Raw genomic sequence first — 18,433 nt, forward strand, 5'->3', positions numbered from 1 at the left:
ATTGAAATTTATTTAGCGGAGGGTCAAGATAGGTGCAAATTAGTATAAAACAGAATAGAAAAGTGAAGTGGTTAGACTCATGGGCTGAGGAGTCAGACTGGCAGGTTTGGAATCTTAGATCCACCACTTATGACCTTGGGGACAAGTTACTAACCATTCCAAGCTTCAGATCTCTCCTCTACAAAACGAAGATAATAATAGTACCTACCTCATAAGGTTTGTCTGGGGATTGAATGAGCTAATATTTATAAAGTGCTTAGAATAAAGTGCCATCCAACTACTTAAAAAAAAAACACAGAAAGTTTAGAAAAAGTGCTCTTTGAGGTTTGGGAGCAGTTTATACTGCTTAAGAATTCAGGCATATTCTCATTTTAACTAAGTTTGGAATCCAGATCATAAAATATACCAAACCCCGGGAAGCCTGGTACTAAGTTGAGTTTTGGAGAAATTGCCAGGGCTGCTACTTTATCAGATTTACCAACCAACAGACACAGTTTGAGTATCTGTTCTCTGTAAGGCACAGGATGCTTTGGTCCTCAATAAGAGGTAACAGAACCACAGTTCATAGCTGCTATCATTGACCATCTCCTTTCCAATTCAGGTAAATTCACAGGCCTCGATCAATACATACTCTTTCAAGAAATTCTACATTATGATTAAAACAAATATAAACTCTAGGAAGCTCAATCATCTTGTGGCTAAACAGGAGAAGCTAAACCGTAGAACTACTTTTCAAAAGAAGTTACAGGGCTCCATCTCTACAACATCTTACATGGTGGACCTCTGACCGGTCTCATCAAGGGCAATGTTTCTTTTCCTGGCTGCGGCTTCGCTGTTTAACTCTGAATCTGATTTGTCCATGTTGCCAAAGTGTACTGCTGTGGGGCCGTCCACTCCCTCTGGAGCGCCTCCATTCGGCTGGAGAAGGATAGAATTTGGTTCTTTAGGACGTTTCCATTGTGGTCTGGTGACTATCCAAAAAATGAGGGCCCCAAACACCAGAATCAGAAGGCCAAGGGTATTTGTGAAAACACCTTCTGGTGGCAATGTATTGTAGGCAGGATTTTTCCTGAGAGAGAGAGAACGGGGGAGGGTTAGAGTTCAGTTACAAGTAGAGTGAGACAGCAACATGTCAAACAGTTTTGAATTCATCTGCTCAAAGTGCATGCCATTGCAGCTTCCATGCAAATTCCCTTAAAGCTTGATGTTAAGGAGACATTTATGCTGTAATTCACTCAATGGAATAGTATGATACTGTTTAAAAAAATCATTAGTATAAAAATAACATAACATCTACAGCACCTGTATCACTTAAAAAATGAAAAAAGGATGATATAAAACTGTATATACACCATAATTACAATTAATAAACACATGCCTATGAAAAAGATTGTAAAGGCATGCATAATTTCAATAGTTGTTTTAACAGCAGTACAATATGTTGGACTTTTTGGTCCTTCAAGCATTAGTAATGTTACATTGTATTATATAATAGATACAATGTCATATTGTATTTCTATACAATGCTATATTGTATATCATAATAAGTGTTTTAAGACTAAATATTAAAAAAAATTTTTTTCTTATTTTTATCTCTTTTTATCCTCACCCAAGGACATTTTTTGATATTTTGTTCAGATAAAGTGGGAGGGAGAGAGAGAGAGAGAGAAACATCGACATGAAAGGGACACATTGAGTGGCTGCCACCCACACGACTCAACCAGGGCTGGGGACAAACTGCAACCGAGGTACATGCCCTTAGCGGGAACTGAACCCGGGTCTCTCCAGGCCGCAGGCTGATGCTCCAACCACTGAGCCAAACCGACCAGGGCAGTATTTAAAATTTTTAAAGTTTAATATTTAAAAATTTTTATTACATTTTATTACCTCTTTCCAATGAACAAGTATTTAACATTTTATAGCTTCAGTATACAGTTAGGAAAACTATATAACTTACACGGAAAAGATCAGTTTCTCAGTCACTCCCATAAGGGCTGTTGCGATCACTGTTCCAAAGATGAGAAGTCCGGAATAGACGTGTATGGGCATGAGAAGCGCTCGGAGAGAAAGCGGAGCCAAAGGGAGCAGAAAAACGGAAACACCTAGGAGAAGCTAAACACCAAAAAGAGCAAAGGTTACATTTAATTTTAAGTTCTAACTGCAGTAATTTAAAAATTATTATTTTTAAAGCAATATGTGCAAAATGAGAAAACATTTCACATAGAACCAAGGGTGTAAAATGAAAAGTAAGTGTCCCCATTCCAGTTCCGCTACTTAAAGATCATACCTATCATCGCCTGCTGAAGCGTCCTTCCAGAAAATGTCTGTGCCTATATAAACAAATGTGTGTGTGTCTATACATATTTGTTTTGCATCTTGTGTTTTTGGATATCTTTTCATATCAACACATGATTATCTAGTTTTTCTTTGTAATGGCTAATATTCTATTTTAAGAATGTAATAGAATTGATTCAGTTCTTCATTTTTTAATGTTCTTGTTTCCAGTTTTTTGCTATCATTACATTAAGAAGGCTACAGTGAATATTCTGGTACTTACTTGTTTATTTTATTTTATTTTATTTTATTTTATTTTATTTTATTTTATTTATTTTTCCTCACCTGAGGACATTTTTGCATTTATCTTCTGATAGAGCGGAAGGGAGAGAGGGAGGAAGAGAGAGAGAGAAACATCGATGTGAGAGAGACACACAAAGTGGCTGCCACCCACACGACCCCAACCAGGGCCGGGGACAAACCGCAACCGAGGTACGTGCTATTAGCAAAAACAGAACCCGGGTCTCTCTGGTCCGCAGGCCGATGCTCTAACCGCTGAGCCAAACTGGCCAGGGCTTGTTTGTTTGTTTGTTTTTTAAATCAATTTCCTTAAGGTTGCGAAGTAGAAAGAGAAATTAAAAAAATCTTAAGTCACTAAAACCAATTACAATAGGACATGTTTAGTCAGGTCAACCTAAGAAGTTGACAATTTTGTTTATAAGGAAGAAAAGTTGCTTTCATTTCCTTGATAATTAAATCCCTAGCAGAATACTTCTCTGTAGAGAAGCCAGCAAGATTCCTATGTAAAGGGGTCGGTCCATTCATTTAATGTTAAAAATGCCTGAATATATTAGAAATGGTTCAAAAGCCCCCCCAATCCCCCCAACACACACACCCTTGGTGGTTCAGAATGTTCCTAATTCTCCTTTAGAGTCATCACTGGCTTTCAGGTCACTAAATCCAGTGGACAGTTTTCAAACCTTATTTTCCATGACACTCCTCAACCCACTCTTCCCCCTTTAATGTTTCCTTTCTCATCCACCCATTTGCTCAAGCCTGCAAGTAATTCTCTCTCTTACCCCTTATAGCACTGACTTTTCAAATCCCATTAATTCTACCCCCTAAATATCTTTAGAAACTATCCACTTTTCTCACTGCTGCTGTTACTTCTCCAGAACACTATCATTTTTCATCTGAACCTCTGTAAATGCCTTCAAGCTAGTCTCTCTGCATTTACTTTTGTCCAGCCTCCAATTCGTCTTCAGGCAGCCTGACCTCCTTCTTGTTCTTCAAATAAAGCGAACTTTTACCCACATACTATTCCATCCACCTAGAATACTGTTTCCTTTCACCACCAAGCTCACAACTTCAAGTCTTGGTCTGATTTCCTTTATCCCCTCTACCATTTGAGAGCTCTCCCAGAACACTTCATATACAAAATGTCTACCAAGTACTCAATTCCCTGTCTTCCCCTGTAAGCTTCATGAGGGCAGAGATCATATCTCTTTGGGCCCATCCTTGTCTTGTGAAACAATGTATCACCCACAACCTAACAAGGTATCCAATACATAATAGATAATTAACTCTGTTGAATAAGTGATTGGATTCATGAATAGAATTTCACTGACACAAAAGGCATGTTCTCAACCATGAAGGTGCCTATGGTGTATAGTGAAAATGAAAAATGCCATCTTCAGGTTATAAAGGAGCCTACCAAAGATTTATATTTCTAATAACAACAGCTGACCTGCAACATTCCAGTATCTTAAGCCCTAGGCTGAGCCTGTCTATGTATTAGTTAGCTTTCATTCTTATGATGTTGTGAAGAATGTATCAAAATACTTAATTTATAGGTGAGCAATCTATGTCCAGAAAAGCTTAGTAATTTGTCCAGTGCCACCAACTACAAATAGAGGAATTCAATTCAAACTGAGGTCACTCTGATTCCAAGTCTTGAGTTATTAAACACGACCTAATCTGCACCTGAGCAAGGAAAAAGGCAGGGGCCAAATTTCCATTTGCTAAACGACAATCATAAAGTTGTGCAATGACACTTATGAAAAACCCAGTTAGCACACAAATAAAACAGCAGAAGATAAAAATATGGATATTTCAGACAGTAAAAGAGAATCTTGAGACAACTAAAAATGTATTTCATTCACCCAAGTTTAACATTAGGAAGTCTATGAATGTGATTAACTACATTAATAAATTAAAAAAAAAAAAATACTCATCTCAACAGACACAGAAAAGCAGTCAATAAAATTATACATCCATTAATGATTTTAAAAGAAAAACAAAACCTTTTCACAAACTGCAACGGAAAGAAATGTGAAGCATCTCTACTCAGCAGTAAACTACTGAAATATTCTCTTCAAAATAAGAACAAATCAAGGTTCTTATGTCTTTCTATTGTGTACTTCTTAAATACTTCTATATACTTCAATTCCTCTATACTCTTCCATTCTATACTGCACAGAGGAAAATATATATGATAAAACTGGCATTGTAGGTAAGTGGCAGGGACAGGGACAGTTCAATAAGTGGTACTGGGGAAACAGTTTACCCACATGGGGAAAAAAAATGAAGTTGGATCACAATATCACATCATACACTGAAGAAATTCCAGAAGACAAAAGACAAAACTTCAATACTCTTCACAGAAAATCATAAGCGAAATTAAGATTTTCATTCATATTACTGTGATGTAGCCTTTTGGCCATTGGGGGGCGTTTGTCTTAGGCCAGCTCTCACACAGTAGTGCGCACCTAAATCACCTGCAGGGCCTGTGAAAACCCTCTTCTCTGGGCCCCGCCCACAGTTTCTGACCCAGCAGGTCTGGAGTAGAACCTGAGAACCTGTTTTGACTTCAGGGTAGAGAAGGTTTTCATAAACACGTCACCAACGCAAAACATAACACTAGAAGAAAACATGATTAATTTGTTTTAGTAAACTTGAGGACTTCTGTCCTGGCCAGTTTGGCTCAGCGGTTAGAGCGTCGGCCTGCGGTCCGCAGAGACCCGGGTTCGATTCCGCTAAGGGCGCGTACCTCGGTTGTAGTTTGTCCCCGGCCCTGGTTGGGTCATGTGGGAGGCAGCCACTCGACATGACCCTTTCACATCGATGTTTCCTTCTTTCTCCCTCCCTCCCACTCTATCTGAACAAAATATCGAAAAATGTCCTCGGGTGAGGATTAAAAAAAAAAAAAAAAAAGAGAACTTCTAAAAAAATACGAACAAAAGAGAAAACATACAAGCTTCAAACTGAAGATATATGAAAACATATAAATGAAAAGGAATTTTACACAGAGCTCCTCTGAATCTTTACGGAAAAGAAAAAGAAACTCGTATTTTAAATGGACAAAAGACAGGACAGGTGTTTCTCAGATGAGAAATATAAGTAATCAGTGAAATAAACATTAAAACCACAAGAAGACATCATTTTATATGCACTAGTTTGGCAATAATGAAAACGTTAGAAGATGCATGTTGGCAGGGATGTGCCAGATGGGAACTCTTACACAATGCTGGCAGGAACATAATTGGGATCAACCACTTTGGATAACAATTTAGCATTATTTTTTTAGACTGAATCTATAATTCCACTCCCAAGTATACATCCAGAGAAACCTTTGCACATGAGAACCAGGAAAAGTATCAAATAAGGAAATTTGTGGTATAGATATACAATGGAACACAAAAGTAAAAATTAATGAGCTAGCTCTAGCCGGTTTTGATCATCGGTTAGAGCGTCGGCCCGCGGACCGGAGAATCCCAGGTTCGGTTCCCGCTAAGGGCACGTACCTCGGTTGCAGTTTGTCTCGGCCCCGGCTGGGGTCGTGTGGGTGGCAACCACTCGCTGTATCTTTCTCACATTGATGTTTCTCTCTCTCTCTCTTCCCCCCCTCTCCCTTCCACTCTATCTGAAGATACATGCAAAAATGTCCTTGGGGGAGGATTAAAAAAAAAAGAATGAGCTAGATAAAACAATATAACTGAATCAGTACAATGATGAGAAAGGCTGCAAAAGAATTAAAATATAGTTGCATTAAAATGTATGTATTATAAGACTCTAAAAAGTTAAAGCAAAACTAAACAATATGCAGTTTAGAGATTCACAGTATGTGATAAAATTATAAAGAAAAACAGAGTGAGAAAAAAAAATTCAGGAAAATGGTTATTTCTAGGGGTTGAGATAAGTAGAGAGATGTGGGATCAGGGTGGGTAGGGGTTCTGTTTTCCAAATTAGGCTGAATGGTTGAATCATGGGAGTTAATTTTATTATAATACATAACTTCAATATATATATAATAGTTTGTTATTTTAAAAAGTGATCCAGAATCTAGATTGTACAAGTAGAAAAAATTCTACACTTGAAATGCTTTCTAATCCATAGATATACATGAGGACGTGTGAAGACCTTTTGCTCTTTTGGGATGTTTTGGTTTGCTGCTTGCCTCCCCTTCCCCTCCTTCATTTACTGAAACAACCTAGAAGCAGGCTTCGTTTGGCAGGTGAAATTCTGATTTTACACAGTGGCTAGAAACCAAACCCTGTAGCATTAAGGCGAGAGGATCTGATCTTGCCAACCTCTCCCATTCTCTTCGTACTCGGTGACAGGTTTGTTTCTGGGTTGTACCGCAGGGGGAGTGCAAACTGACCTCACCAAGCCGGACGAATGATCGGCACACAATTCGAATTTTGCAGTCGAAGTGCACAGCGGGCTGGTGCAGAGGCCCAAGCAGGCTGCTGCCCTTGCTCCACAGCTTCCTGCTCTCCACCCACAGGGCCAGTTAGGAGAAGCTCCATTTTGAACTCCTTTGGTTCAGAAAAACAAACCACTTCCTCTTTCTACTCTTAAGCTAAGAAATCTGATAAAACACATCCCTGTCAAAAGCATATTTTTATGGCTTGTGTTATTTTTGCAACTAAGAATATGGAGGCAGGAATCTTTGCACAGTAAATCATAAGGACGGGGCTTAGCTCCTAACAAAAGTGAAGAAAGAGAGCTTAGAATTGGTTTCTTCCCATTGGAAAGGGAATGTTTTTTCATTTAATTTCTTCCTGAGCACACCTGGGTGATCTGTTCTGTCACATCTATGGACAAGCAATGCAAATACTTAAAAACAAAGTATTTTATGCAACAACAACAAAAAATTAAAGCTAGAATGTAGTCATTTTCCAGGCATTCTTTCTGCACTAAATTGAATATCACTGTGTCATAGAAAAGGTCCTCATACACACTCGGATTCTTTCTGTTCTCTCTTCTCTTTCCATGAATGCATTTTGTTTTTCCTGTGTTAATAACTTGTTTTTACTAAGGCAGGTCTTCCTTCGCTCCTTTTCAAAATGTTCATGGTTATCCTTGATATCCTTGGATATTTGTTCTGCATAAAATTTAAGACTTCCACTGGGCTAAGAATTAGGGTCATATTAAACATAAATATTAATTGAAGAGGAAAAGATGCTTCTATATTAATTTTTCTCTTTCAGTAACATGGTATTTCTCTTGTCATACCATGCTTTTTTTCCAATAAGATTTTACAGTATTTTACATATTCTACACATAGATTTTATACTCTCATTGGATTCTACTTGTTATTCTAGTATTGGCAAAAGTTATTGGATTGTGCATGGCTATCTTATATCCAGACACCTTTCCAAATTCTCTTATCACTTGTAATCATCTCTTGGGTTTTTAGAAATACATTATATGATCTGCAGACAGAAAAAAATAGTCACAAATTTTTTATTATTTTTTTAAATGTTTAAACTTCAGCTTTAGTGAGGTGTAACTGACGTGAAATTATAAGGTATTTGTAGTGTACTTTATAATGGTTTGATATATGTACACAGTAAGAAGATTCCCTCCACTTGGTTAATTAACACATCTATCACCTCACATATTTATCTTATTTGTCACTGTTAACACAAGTTCTACTGTCTCAACATTTCAGTTATACAATATGGTGCTGTCACCACATTTGACATTAGATACTCAGGCCTTCTGTATCTTACAGCTCCGGTTTGTGTACTTTCCTAACCTCTTCCTGTTCCCTCCACGCCTGTAAGATTCTTACTCCTGCCCTGAAATCTGTTCCTCCCCCAGGCTTCCCACCTCAGAGAATGACTGTTTATCCATTTCACTCAGGCCAAAAAATTGTGTTTATCTCAGCTCTTCTATCCAATCTATATGTAAGTGAGTGATGTTAGTTTTATATCCAGTACTAACTTTGGACATAGGCAAATGGGGGGAATCAGGATTTTGTTTCAGGGGACCCCAATCAAAGTATTTGTTTGGGAAATTTTCTAAATCTCCTTGAAGTGCCTGAGACACACTGAGCTGGCAGTGCCATCTTTGTTGGGTACCACAGTCCCTGTTTCTCTCCTTTGGGGTCTTCTACGCTCCTTTAACTTTCAAACACATGTAGGTTCCATCAGTTGCCTCTAGGAGCTCTGGAACTTGCACCTGTGGAGTTATCCCAGCCCCCATGGCCAGGCCCTGAATCCAGTCTGCTGAGCAGGTCTGTCCATTGGCCTTTGTACTGGACCACCAGGACCAAGCTGCCACACTGACTTGGAGTGAACACCACTCGTGTTGTTCAAGGCTTGAGATATGTTGCAGTTTATGTGTAGGCTCTTGCCATCTGTGTTCTGACCAAGGTGACACCTCTGATCTATACCACCTGGAAATGACAGAGGTGGATGCATCCATCCCTAACCCTGTGTGTCCACACCACTGGGACCCAGGGTGATCACCCACTTCCTCTGCAGTCTCCATGATACACATCAGGCAGGCCTCCTCCAGAGGTGGCTGTACTTATCACTTTCTAGGGCCTTCAGGACTTGTCCTACAGTGCCAACAACTGATGTCCTTTCTTGCCTTCAATTAAGGTGAGGGATCTGTGCTTTCCTGGGCTGGTCTTCAGTCATGCTGGATGACCATTCTTTGCACAAATAAGACCACTTTTATGACTTGTCTTTTCACTTTCTCAACATTGTCTTCTGAAGAACTCAAGTTATTAAATTTAATTTAATAGAATATATTAAATTTTCATTCAAAACTGATTCTTTTCTGTCCTCTCTAAGAAACATTTGCCTTGCCCCAAAATCACGAAGACTATTTTGTTTCCCTCTGAAAGCTTGTTAGTTTCCCCCATAATATTTAGATCTACAGTCCATTTGGAAATGACATTAGTGTCAAGCCGGAGTCAAGATTCATGTTATTTTCATATGGATATGCAGTTGACATCATTTGTTGACATCCTTTCCCCATTGCTTTGCAATGCCCCCTTCACATCATAAACCAAGTCACCACACATATGTGTAGGTTTGGTTTTGGCCTCTATTTCATTGGGCTATTTCTCTATCTTAGCATCAACACCATCCTGTTTTAATTATAGTAGCTTTTCAATAAACCTTGATATATGGGAGTTTAAGTTCTTTGGTGTGCTATTTCAACAAATTTTCTACTATTTATACAGATTTTCTTTCATTATCTTGTACATCAGTGAAAACCTTTGAAACAAAGTTGAACGACAATGGGAGCAAGCATCTATGTCTTATTTATTTTTTAATGGAAATACCTTCAGTATTTCATCGTTTAAGCTGGTGGCTGCTGTTGGATGTCGGTCCAGGTGTTGCTCGTCAGAGCTGCCACTCGAGGTGTGAGAGTGCGCAGTGCACGGGGGCCCATCTAAGAGGAGCCTTTTTCTTCCAGTGTACAGTTTAAAGTATCTGTTCATTGAAGGTCAAAGGCTTAAATAATATGGACCTGATGTCTTTTTTTAGTGATATATTCCAAATGACCTTACTAATTTCTTCTAATGTTATTGGTCTGTTTAGGTTTTCTAAATCTTCTTGAGTCAAATTTGATAGTCTGTATTTGGCAGGAAAGTGACCCTTTTCTCTTTCTTTAAGATTTTAAAGTATATTACCATACATTAAAATTTAATCATCTATCCTAGTTTTTATATCTATGATTATATTTCTTTCTCATTCTGAATGCTGCATATTCCTTTTTTTTTAAACCAGGTTTACGATGGTTTATCTATTTTATTTTAGTTTTTTAAAGAGCCAGTTTTTGTTGTTGTTAATCCTCATTCAAGAATTTTTTTCCATTGATTTTTAGAGACAGGGGAAGGAAGGGAGGTGAGAGAGAGAGAGAGAAAAAGAGAGAAACACTGATGTGAGAGAGACATATCGATTGGTTGTCTCCCACATGCACCCTGACTGGAGCTGGGGATTGAACCTGCAACCCAGGTACACATGCCCTTGACCAGAACTCAAACCTGAGACCCTTTGGTTCACAGGCTGATATTCTAACCACTGAGCAACACCGGCCAGGGCTAAAAAACTAGCTTTTAATTTTATTTATAATTTCTTTTATTTTTTTATTTATAGTTGTGGTAGTCTGAATCAAGACCCTCAATTCCCCAAAAGATGTCTATGCCATAATCCTTGGAAGCTGTGAATATGTTATGTTACTAGCAAAAGACACTTTGCAAGTGTAATTAAGGTTAGAGATCTTATGATTGGGAGATAATCCTGGATTATCGGAGCAGCCCAGTCTAACCACACGAGCCCTTTTATTTTTATTTATTTATTTAAAAAAAATTTTTTTTCTTTCATTCATTTTAGAGAGAGAGGGAGAGAGAGGCAGAAACATCGATGAGAGAGAACATCGATTGGCTGCCTGCTGCACATCCCCCACTGGGGATTTGGCCCACAACCCGGGAATGTGCCCTTATCAGGAATCAAACCGGCAACCATGGGTCAATGCTCAATCACTGAGTCACACCAGCCGGGCCACACAAGCCCTTTTAAAAGCAAGGAACTTTCACACTGGCCGCTTTGGCTCAGTGATTAGAGCGTTGACCTGCGGTCCAGAGAGATGCGGGTTCAGTTCCAGCTAAGGGCGCGTACCTCGGTTGCAGTTTGTCCCCAGCCCTGGTTGGTCGTGCGGGTGGCAACCACTCGATGTATCCCTTTCATGTCGATGTTTCTCTCTCTCTCTCTCTCTCTCTCTCTCACGCCCACTCTATCTGAGCAAAAGGTGGAGGAATGTCCTTGGGTGAGGATAAAAAAAAAAAGAATGTCCTATGGAGATTAACTTCAACATTCAAAAAGTCTTAAGCAGAACAGTGATAAAATGTATGGTAAGAGGTCCTTTTGTAGAGAGGTCATGCATGCATATATTTTAAAATATGCTTTGTGGTTTTATCAATTCACTCCAGTTTTTTACTTCTATGTCTACAGGAAACTAAAGTTCACAGTGATGTCCCAAATAAGGCAGTTGAATATACACTGTACCAACTAAAGAAGGGAAATAACTCAACACAGTTTACAAAGATTTTTCAACAAAGTAGTGAACGCCATAAAGACTTTTAAAATTTAGCTTTACTTTAGTGACCTATAACAGCCAAATCCCCATTACTCTCCTAACTTATGTTTACATAGAGTCCTGTCAAAAGTATGTGTTTTTTGTAAGTGAAGACAGAAGAGAAATAAAATAAGCACTGAGTCTCCAAAATCTAACAAGGAAACAAAGAGATCTAAATTCATCTTTTCACTCATAAAGTTAAACCTAGAAAATAGAAGGGTACATTCCTGGGTTGTGGGCCAAATCCCCAGTGGGGGATGTGCAGCAGGCAGCCAATCGATGTTCTCTCTCATCGATGTTTCTATCTCTCTCTCCCTCTCCCTCCCTCTCTCTCTAAAATCAATGAAAGAAAAAAAAATTTTTTAAATAAAAAAAAAAAAGAAATCCATGGCTCTTGTCTGTGCTAGTTTATTTGGCAACATGACACTTGAAGTCCCAACAACAGCAGCCTAGAAGCTATCAGATGGCAATTTCCCTTTACACATACGCCCATATTTAGAATCTCACATTCAAGCTCAAAGATTGAATTCTGTAGTTCCTGAGCCCCTTCAGGGGAAAATACTTCTAATGGAAACACGAGGAACAAGGATTAGTGGGAATGAGAAGATGATTTCCAACAAAACATCTATGTATAGAAAACATGTACAGTATCTGAACTGCCTTACTTTTTATATCTTGTTTATAAATATACTGAGACACTGACCTGCAACATGTAGAGTATGACAGCTATCAGTCCAACCCAGCTATGCAGGCTGTACATATTGGGGATGTTCTTGCCATTGTGGAAATCAAAAACAGCCACCAGGGAAATAATCGCAAGAACGGCTGCAACGGCGTTCAGCCCTGCATGGATGCCTTTCATCAGGAGCTTGCTGCATTTCCAGGTCCATGGCAGTCTGTATACAATGATGGCTACAGAGAGACAAAAGGGGACACAATGTGGCTCGGGTGTTTTTTGTTTGTTTGTTTTAATCAACACAAGATAAACAGTTTGACACACTGAACACTCCCTTCCATGAAACCCTTTTCTCTTGGTTTCTGCTTCTCCCCTCTTCCCACCTCTCAATGGTTCCTTCTTGGACTCTTTTGCTGGCATCTTTGTTACTCCAAACTTTGAACAAACCCTGGGGCCCCTCGGGCTCAGTGCCAGGGCTTTTCTCCCTCTGCACTCTCCATGGCTGACCTCATTCACTTTCACCGAGACGCCACCTACATGGCAGGGACTCCGAAATATAATCTCCAGCCCAAAACTTGCTTCTGGGCTCCGAATCTACATCATCCAACAGTTTCTTGACATCTCCACATAGATGGCTCCCAGATATCTCAAACTTCACACATCCAAAACTAAATTCTTAATCTTATGACCCGGTTTCTTTATAGAGATGTTTTAGTTTGATAAGAAAAAGGCAGATTAAGGATTAGAAAAATATGCAAAAAGATTTAAATAGACAAAAGAGTATATCCAAGTGGCTAATAAACATAAGAAAGATAGGAACTTCATTATTCAACAGAAAAATGCATTTAACATCAAGTGGGAATACCTCTAACATATCTGAATGGCTGAACACGAAATATACTGACTACTGAGGCGGATGTGAAGCAATCAATACTCTGGTGTCATGCTGATGGGAGCTTAAATGAGAACAATTCGAAAAATGAGCAGTATCTACTTCAGCTAAACTTATGCATACCTTAGAATCCAGCAATTCCATTCCTGGGCATATACACCAAAGAAATATGTTCACCAAAACACATGTACTAGAATATTATTAGTAGCACTCCTTGTAATGATCCAACCTGGAAACTCCCAAAATGCCCATCATCAATAGAATGAATAGATAAATTGTGATATATTCATTAATACCAGGGGATAATATAATACAGCAAATAGAATCATTGATTTATAAATCATTGATTTATAAATAGAACTTCACCCAACCATATAGATCAACCTATAATGTCAATTCCAAGAAACAAGACATGAACAAGTATACAATGTATAATTCTATTTATATGAAGTATAAAAACAGTCAAAACTCATCTCTGCAATAGAAAAGTCAGGATAGTGGTTGCCCTTGTGAGGAAGGGGTATAGCAACCAAAAGAGAATGCACAAGGGATTTCCGCAAATTCTCTTTTCTCAGTGTGGGTGCTGGTTACCCACCTGGATTCATCAAGCTATACATTTATATGTATGCTTTTCTGCATGTAGATTAAACATCAACCAAAAAGATTTTTACAACAGTCTTTTTTTTAAGTGTCCTGGTTTAAACAATGGATGATATGGCCACCTGTACCGGCTTGCAACTGCTTTTTGTGCTGAAGACAATATCCTGCCTCTACCCACCCTCACCCCACCCCTCCAGTCCATGTCAGAGAAAATTCAGATATCTGAAAACATACGGCAGATTGGAAAAGTTTAAAGAATGCTTCCTTGGAAGATGGATTCTATTGTATCAGCAGTGTATTGTGTATATTTCTTAATTCCAAGAAGAAAAAGAAAAGCCTCTTCCCACCAAAGACATTTATAACGTAAACATATGAAACCTCATAAGGTCATAAAGGGGTTATTTAAAATAGTCCATTTTCAGACAGAAACACATCTAACTTACAAAGACAGACATGAGGTCAGCCTGTTTAAAGCTCTCAGCACAGGATGGCAATCTTCCTATTCTTTGTGTCCAACACTTGACAGCCCTCCCCACGAGGACAGTGTTCCTTTCATCTCATCTGAACTCTGAAGGATTGTTGCTTACTAATTTTAGTTCCCACATGCATATCTTATCAGTGTCGATTGATTATATTTCCTTGATGACGTGGAGACTTTTAGATACTCATTTTTATATTCAGTGAATCTTTTCCAACCATTTAATGAAACAGCTTAAAGAGTATACTTTTAAAAACTAGCAAAGCCCCTTCTCATCCCTATTTCATCCTCTCTGAGGGCAGGAAACTACGTCTTGCCGGTATCCTCAGAGCCTAGTATAGCCCTGGGCTCAAAGTATGTAGTTCTTTTTTTGTTTGTTTTTAGGGTTTTGTTTTCTTTATTGATATTAGAGAAAAGGAGGGAGAGGGAGAGAGAGAGAAACATCGATGAGAGAGACCATCAATTGGCTGCCTCCTGCATGCGCCCCACTGGGGATCTGGCCCACAACCTGGGCATGTATGTGCCCTGACCGGCGACCTCTTGGTGCATGAGTCGATGCTCAACCACTCAGCCACACTGGCTGGGCTTTTTTCAGTTTTTATTTATTTTAGAAAGAGAGAAGTGAGAGAGAGAAACAGAGACTAAGAAAGATTTTAGAAAGAGAGAAGTAAGAGAGAGAAATAGAGACAGAGAGGCAGAGAGAGAGAGAGAAACATCAATTTGTTGTTCCACTTATTTATGTATTCACCGGTTGATTCTTGTATGCAACCTGATCAGGGATCGAACCCGCAACCTTGGTGTATGGGGACAATTGTCTAACCAACTGAACTAGCCGACTAGGGCCTCAAAGTATGTAGTTCTGCAAGTAGTTTTTACTCCTACTTTGAGATCATTTTAGATTCAAATGAAGTTGTAAGAAATTGAATACAGCAATCCCATATATTCTGCACCCTGTATCTCCCAGTGGTAACATTTTACATAACTATGACAGAGTATCACCACCAGGAAACTGATATCAATATAATCCACTGAATTTATTCAATTTCACTAGTTTTATTTATGTGTGTGTGTGAGACCCTTAAGAATTTTTTAATCCTCACCTGAGGATATGTTTTTATTAATTTTTTAGAGAGAGAAGAAGGGGGAGAGAGAGAGAGAGAGAGGCATTGATTGGTTGCTGACTGGGAATGGTACTGAAACCTTTTGGTGTACAGACAATGCTCAACCAACTTAGCCACACTGGCTGGGATCCCTTAAGTATTTCTTAAAATGTAAAGCACTTTCTGCAAACGAATCAAAGTCTAGAAATAGAAGTGATGCTCATTCAAACCCCGTGGTTTCCCTTCCTCATGCTTTTTCTCCCTGATGGTTCAGGGGCACACCCTACATGATTGTCTAGTTTTCAGAGAAAGTAGATGCCTCTTCACCCACTGACTTATTCACACATTGGAGCCTTTTGCAATCTGTGTGATTAGGCAAAAAATATGCAATATATGAAGAGTTAATAACACGTCTCCCATGTCTTGGTTTAATTTCTTATTTTACACACACACACACATGCACACACACACAATTGAGCCCTAGCTAGGTGGGAGGCACCATACTAAGTGCTTACATGTTTACATTTTAATTCTCATCTCAATTCTGTGAGAGAGGTATGATTATGATAACAATTGTACAGAGGAGGAAGCTGAGGGACAGATAGGTTAAGAAGCTCAATTAGTGTTTTAAAATTAATATTATGGTCATCATCATTATCATCATCATATCATCCAAGCTCTACCCCTAGGGAGCTTGGAAGGAATCTTAGATGAAGGAACTTGAAAATCTTGTAGATAATACTCAGGATGTGTTTGCTCGAAAAGCAAGTTATGAACAGTAAATCACAACAGCTTTCTCACCAATCTGAATCATATTACATAAAAATTTCCAAAATCTAAACCAATCTCTGATGTTAGAGTCAGGAGTGATTATCATGACTGACAGGCATTACAAGGGTTACTGGTGCGCCTGGAATATTGTTTCATGATCTGGGTTCATGAGTGCGTTCATGTTATAAAAAGACATCACTTATGATTTAAGTACTTTTTTGCATGTATGTGGTTCTTTAATAAAAAGTTTACCTAAAAAATAGTTATTAAAAAATTCAAAGACAACTGTGTTCCCAGTGAAGACTTTTTAACTCTTCTCAAACCTACAGGCATCAGAGAGAAATGTGTCAAATTTCCTTTCCACTGAAATCTACCCCCACTGAGTGTGAAACTTGATTTTCAAATCTTTTGTTTACCCAAATGTTTTCAAATTTGTTGCACACTAGCTTTCCTTCTCCAACAGTAGCATGATGGAGCATAATTTAATCTTTTGTTTATAATTCGGAGTTATCAATTAAACACACTGTCCTATTACTATAAGAGTAAGGGATTCGGCAGGAGGAAAGCTGCCTGCCTCTGATCCAAATGCGTCCAGACGACCATGGATTTTTAGTCCCTGGGTCTAGTTTAGAGTTTTTCTATCTCTTCTTTTATTTATTTATTTGTTTATTTATTTATTTACTTATTTATTTATTTATTTTTAATGATTAGAAAATTCTGTTTTTATTATTTGTGGATAATGATAGTGTCAGTTGTATCATTTCAAACTGTAAAAGACAATGACTAAGTAATTACTAGTTTTTCTGCACAACCATGTCATTACAGATTAGTGAGGTTCATCTCAAATTGTCAGAATCAAGTTCCATTTATGTCTTAGTAAGTTTCTTTTTTTAAAAAAATTAATTATTTTTTTGTTAAAGATATTTCTCCTTTTTTACCCCAATGGCACCCCCTTGCCCACCCCACCCCCGCCCCGTCCCCAGCTTAGTTGTCCATGTCCATTGGTCATGCGTACATGCATATAAGTTCTGTGGTTTATCTTTTCCCACCCCACCCCCACCCCCTCTTCTGAGGGATGTCAGTCTGTGCCCTACTTCCATGTTTCTGGGTCTACTGTATTCCTCAGACTGTTATGTTCATTATATTCCATATATAAGTGAGATCATGTATTATTTGTTTTTTTCTGCTTGGCTTATTTCACTTAGGATAATACTTTCCAGGTCCCTCCATGTCATCTCAAAGGCTAAGAGATCTTTCTTTCTTACCGCTGCATAGTACTCCATGGTGTATATGTACCACTGCTTTTTTATCCATTCATCTACTGATGGACACTTGGGCTGTTTCCAGATCTTAGCTATTGTAAATAGTGCTGCTATGAACATGGGGGTACATATATTCTTCCTGATTGGTGTTTCAGGCTTCTTAGGGTATATTCCTAGAAGTGGGATCACTGAGTCAAATGGAAGTTCAATTTTTAATTTTTTGAGGTAACACCATATTGTTTTCCATAGTGGCTGCACCAGTCTGCATTCCCACCAGCAGTGTATTAGAGTCCTTTTTTCTCCACACCCTCGCCAACACTTGTTGTTTGATGATTTGTTGATGGCAGCCATTCTGACAGGTGTGAGGTGATACCTCATTGTTGTTTTAATTTGCATCTCTCTGATGATTAGTGATGTTGAGCATTTCTTCATATGTCTCTTGGCCATTTGTATGTTCTGTTTGGAAAGGTGTCTATTCAGTTCTTCTGCCCATTTTTTAATTGGGTTCTTTGTCTTCTATTGTTGAGTTGTATGAGCACTCTATATATATTGGAAATTAACCCCTTATCTGATACATCATTGGCAGTGATGTTCTCCCATACAGTGGGTTGCCTTTCCATTTTGATGATTGTTTCTTTTGCTGTGCAGAAACTTTTTAGTTTGATGTAGTCCCATGTGTTCATTTTTTCCTTTGTTTCTGTTGCCTTAGGTGATGTATCAGTGGAAATTCTGCTCCATATGATGTCTGAAATTTTGTTGCCTATATTTTCTTCTAGAATTTTTATGGATTCACGGGTCACATTTAAGTCTTTTATCCATTTTGAGTTTATTTTTGTGTATGGTGTAAGTTGATGGTCTAGTTTCATTTTTTTGCATGTAGCTGTCCAATTTTCCCACCACCATTTATTAAAGAAGCTGTCTTTACTCCACTGTATGCTCTTGCCACCTTTGTCAAATATTAATTGAGCATATTGCCTTGGGTCCATTTCTGGGTTTTCA

At 38.5% G+C, this 18,433-nt stretch overlaps 1 protein-coding gene across 2 annotated transcripts in view; it reads right to left on the reverse strand.

The window, feature by feature from the left end:
- LOC118625484 (cytochrome b reductase 1) overlaps positions 1–18,433 on the reverse strand; it is a 31,136-nt gene that overhangs the window by 2,433 nt on the left and 10,270 nt on the right. The window contains exons 2-4 of one of the 2 annotated variants that reach the window (XM_036254531.1): positions 12,359–12,567; positions 1,958–2,112; positions 773–1,069 (exon numbers count right to left, since the gene is read on the reverse strand). In XM_036254531.1, coding sequence (XP_036110424.1) covers positions 773–1,069; positions 1,958–2,112; positions 12,359–12,567 — 661 coding nt within the window. Of the gene's footprint in view, positions 1–283; positions 1,070–1,957; positions 2,113–12,358; positions 12,568–18,433 lie in introns of those variants that run through there. The other variant, XM_036254532.1, reaches the window with a different exon arrangement.

This window comes from Molossus molossus, unplaced genomic scaffold (assembly GCF_014108415.1).
Source record: "Molossus molossus isolate mMolMol1 unplaced genomic scaffold, mMolMol1.p scaffold_m16_p_11, whole genome shotgun sequence".
NCBI classification, from domain to species: domain Eukaryota; kingdom Metazoa; phylum Chordata; class Mammalia; order Chiroptera; family Molossidae; genus Molossus; species Molossus molossus.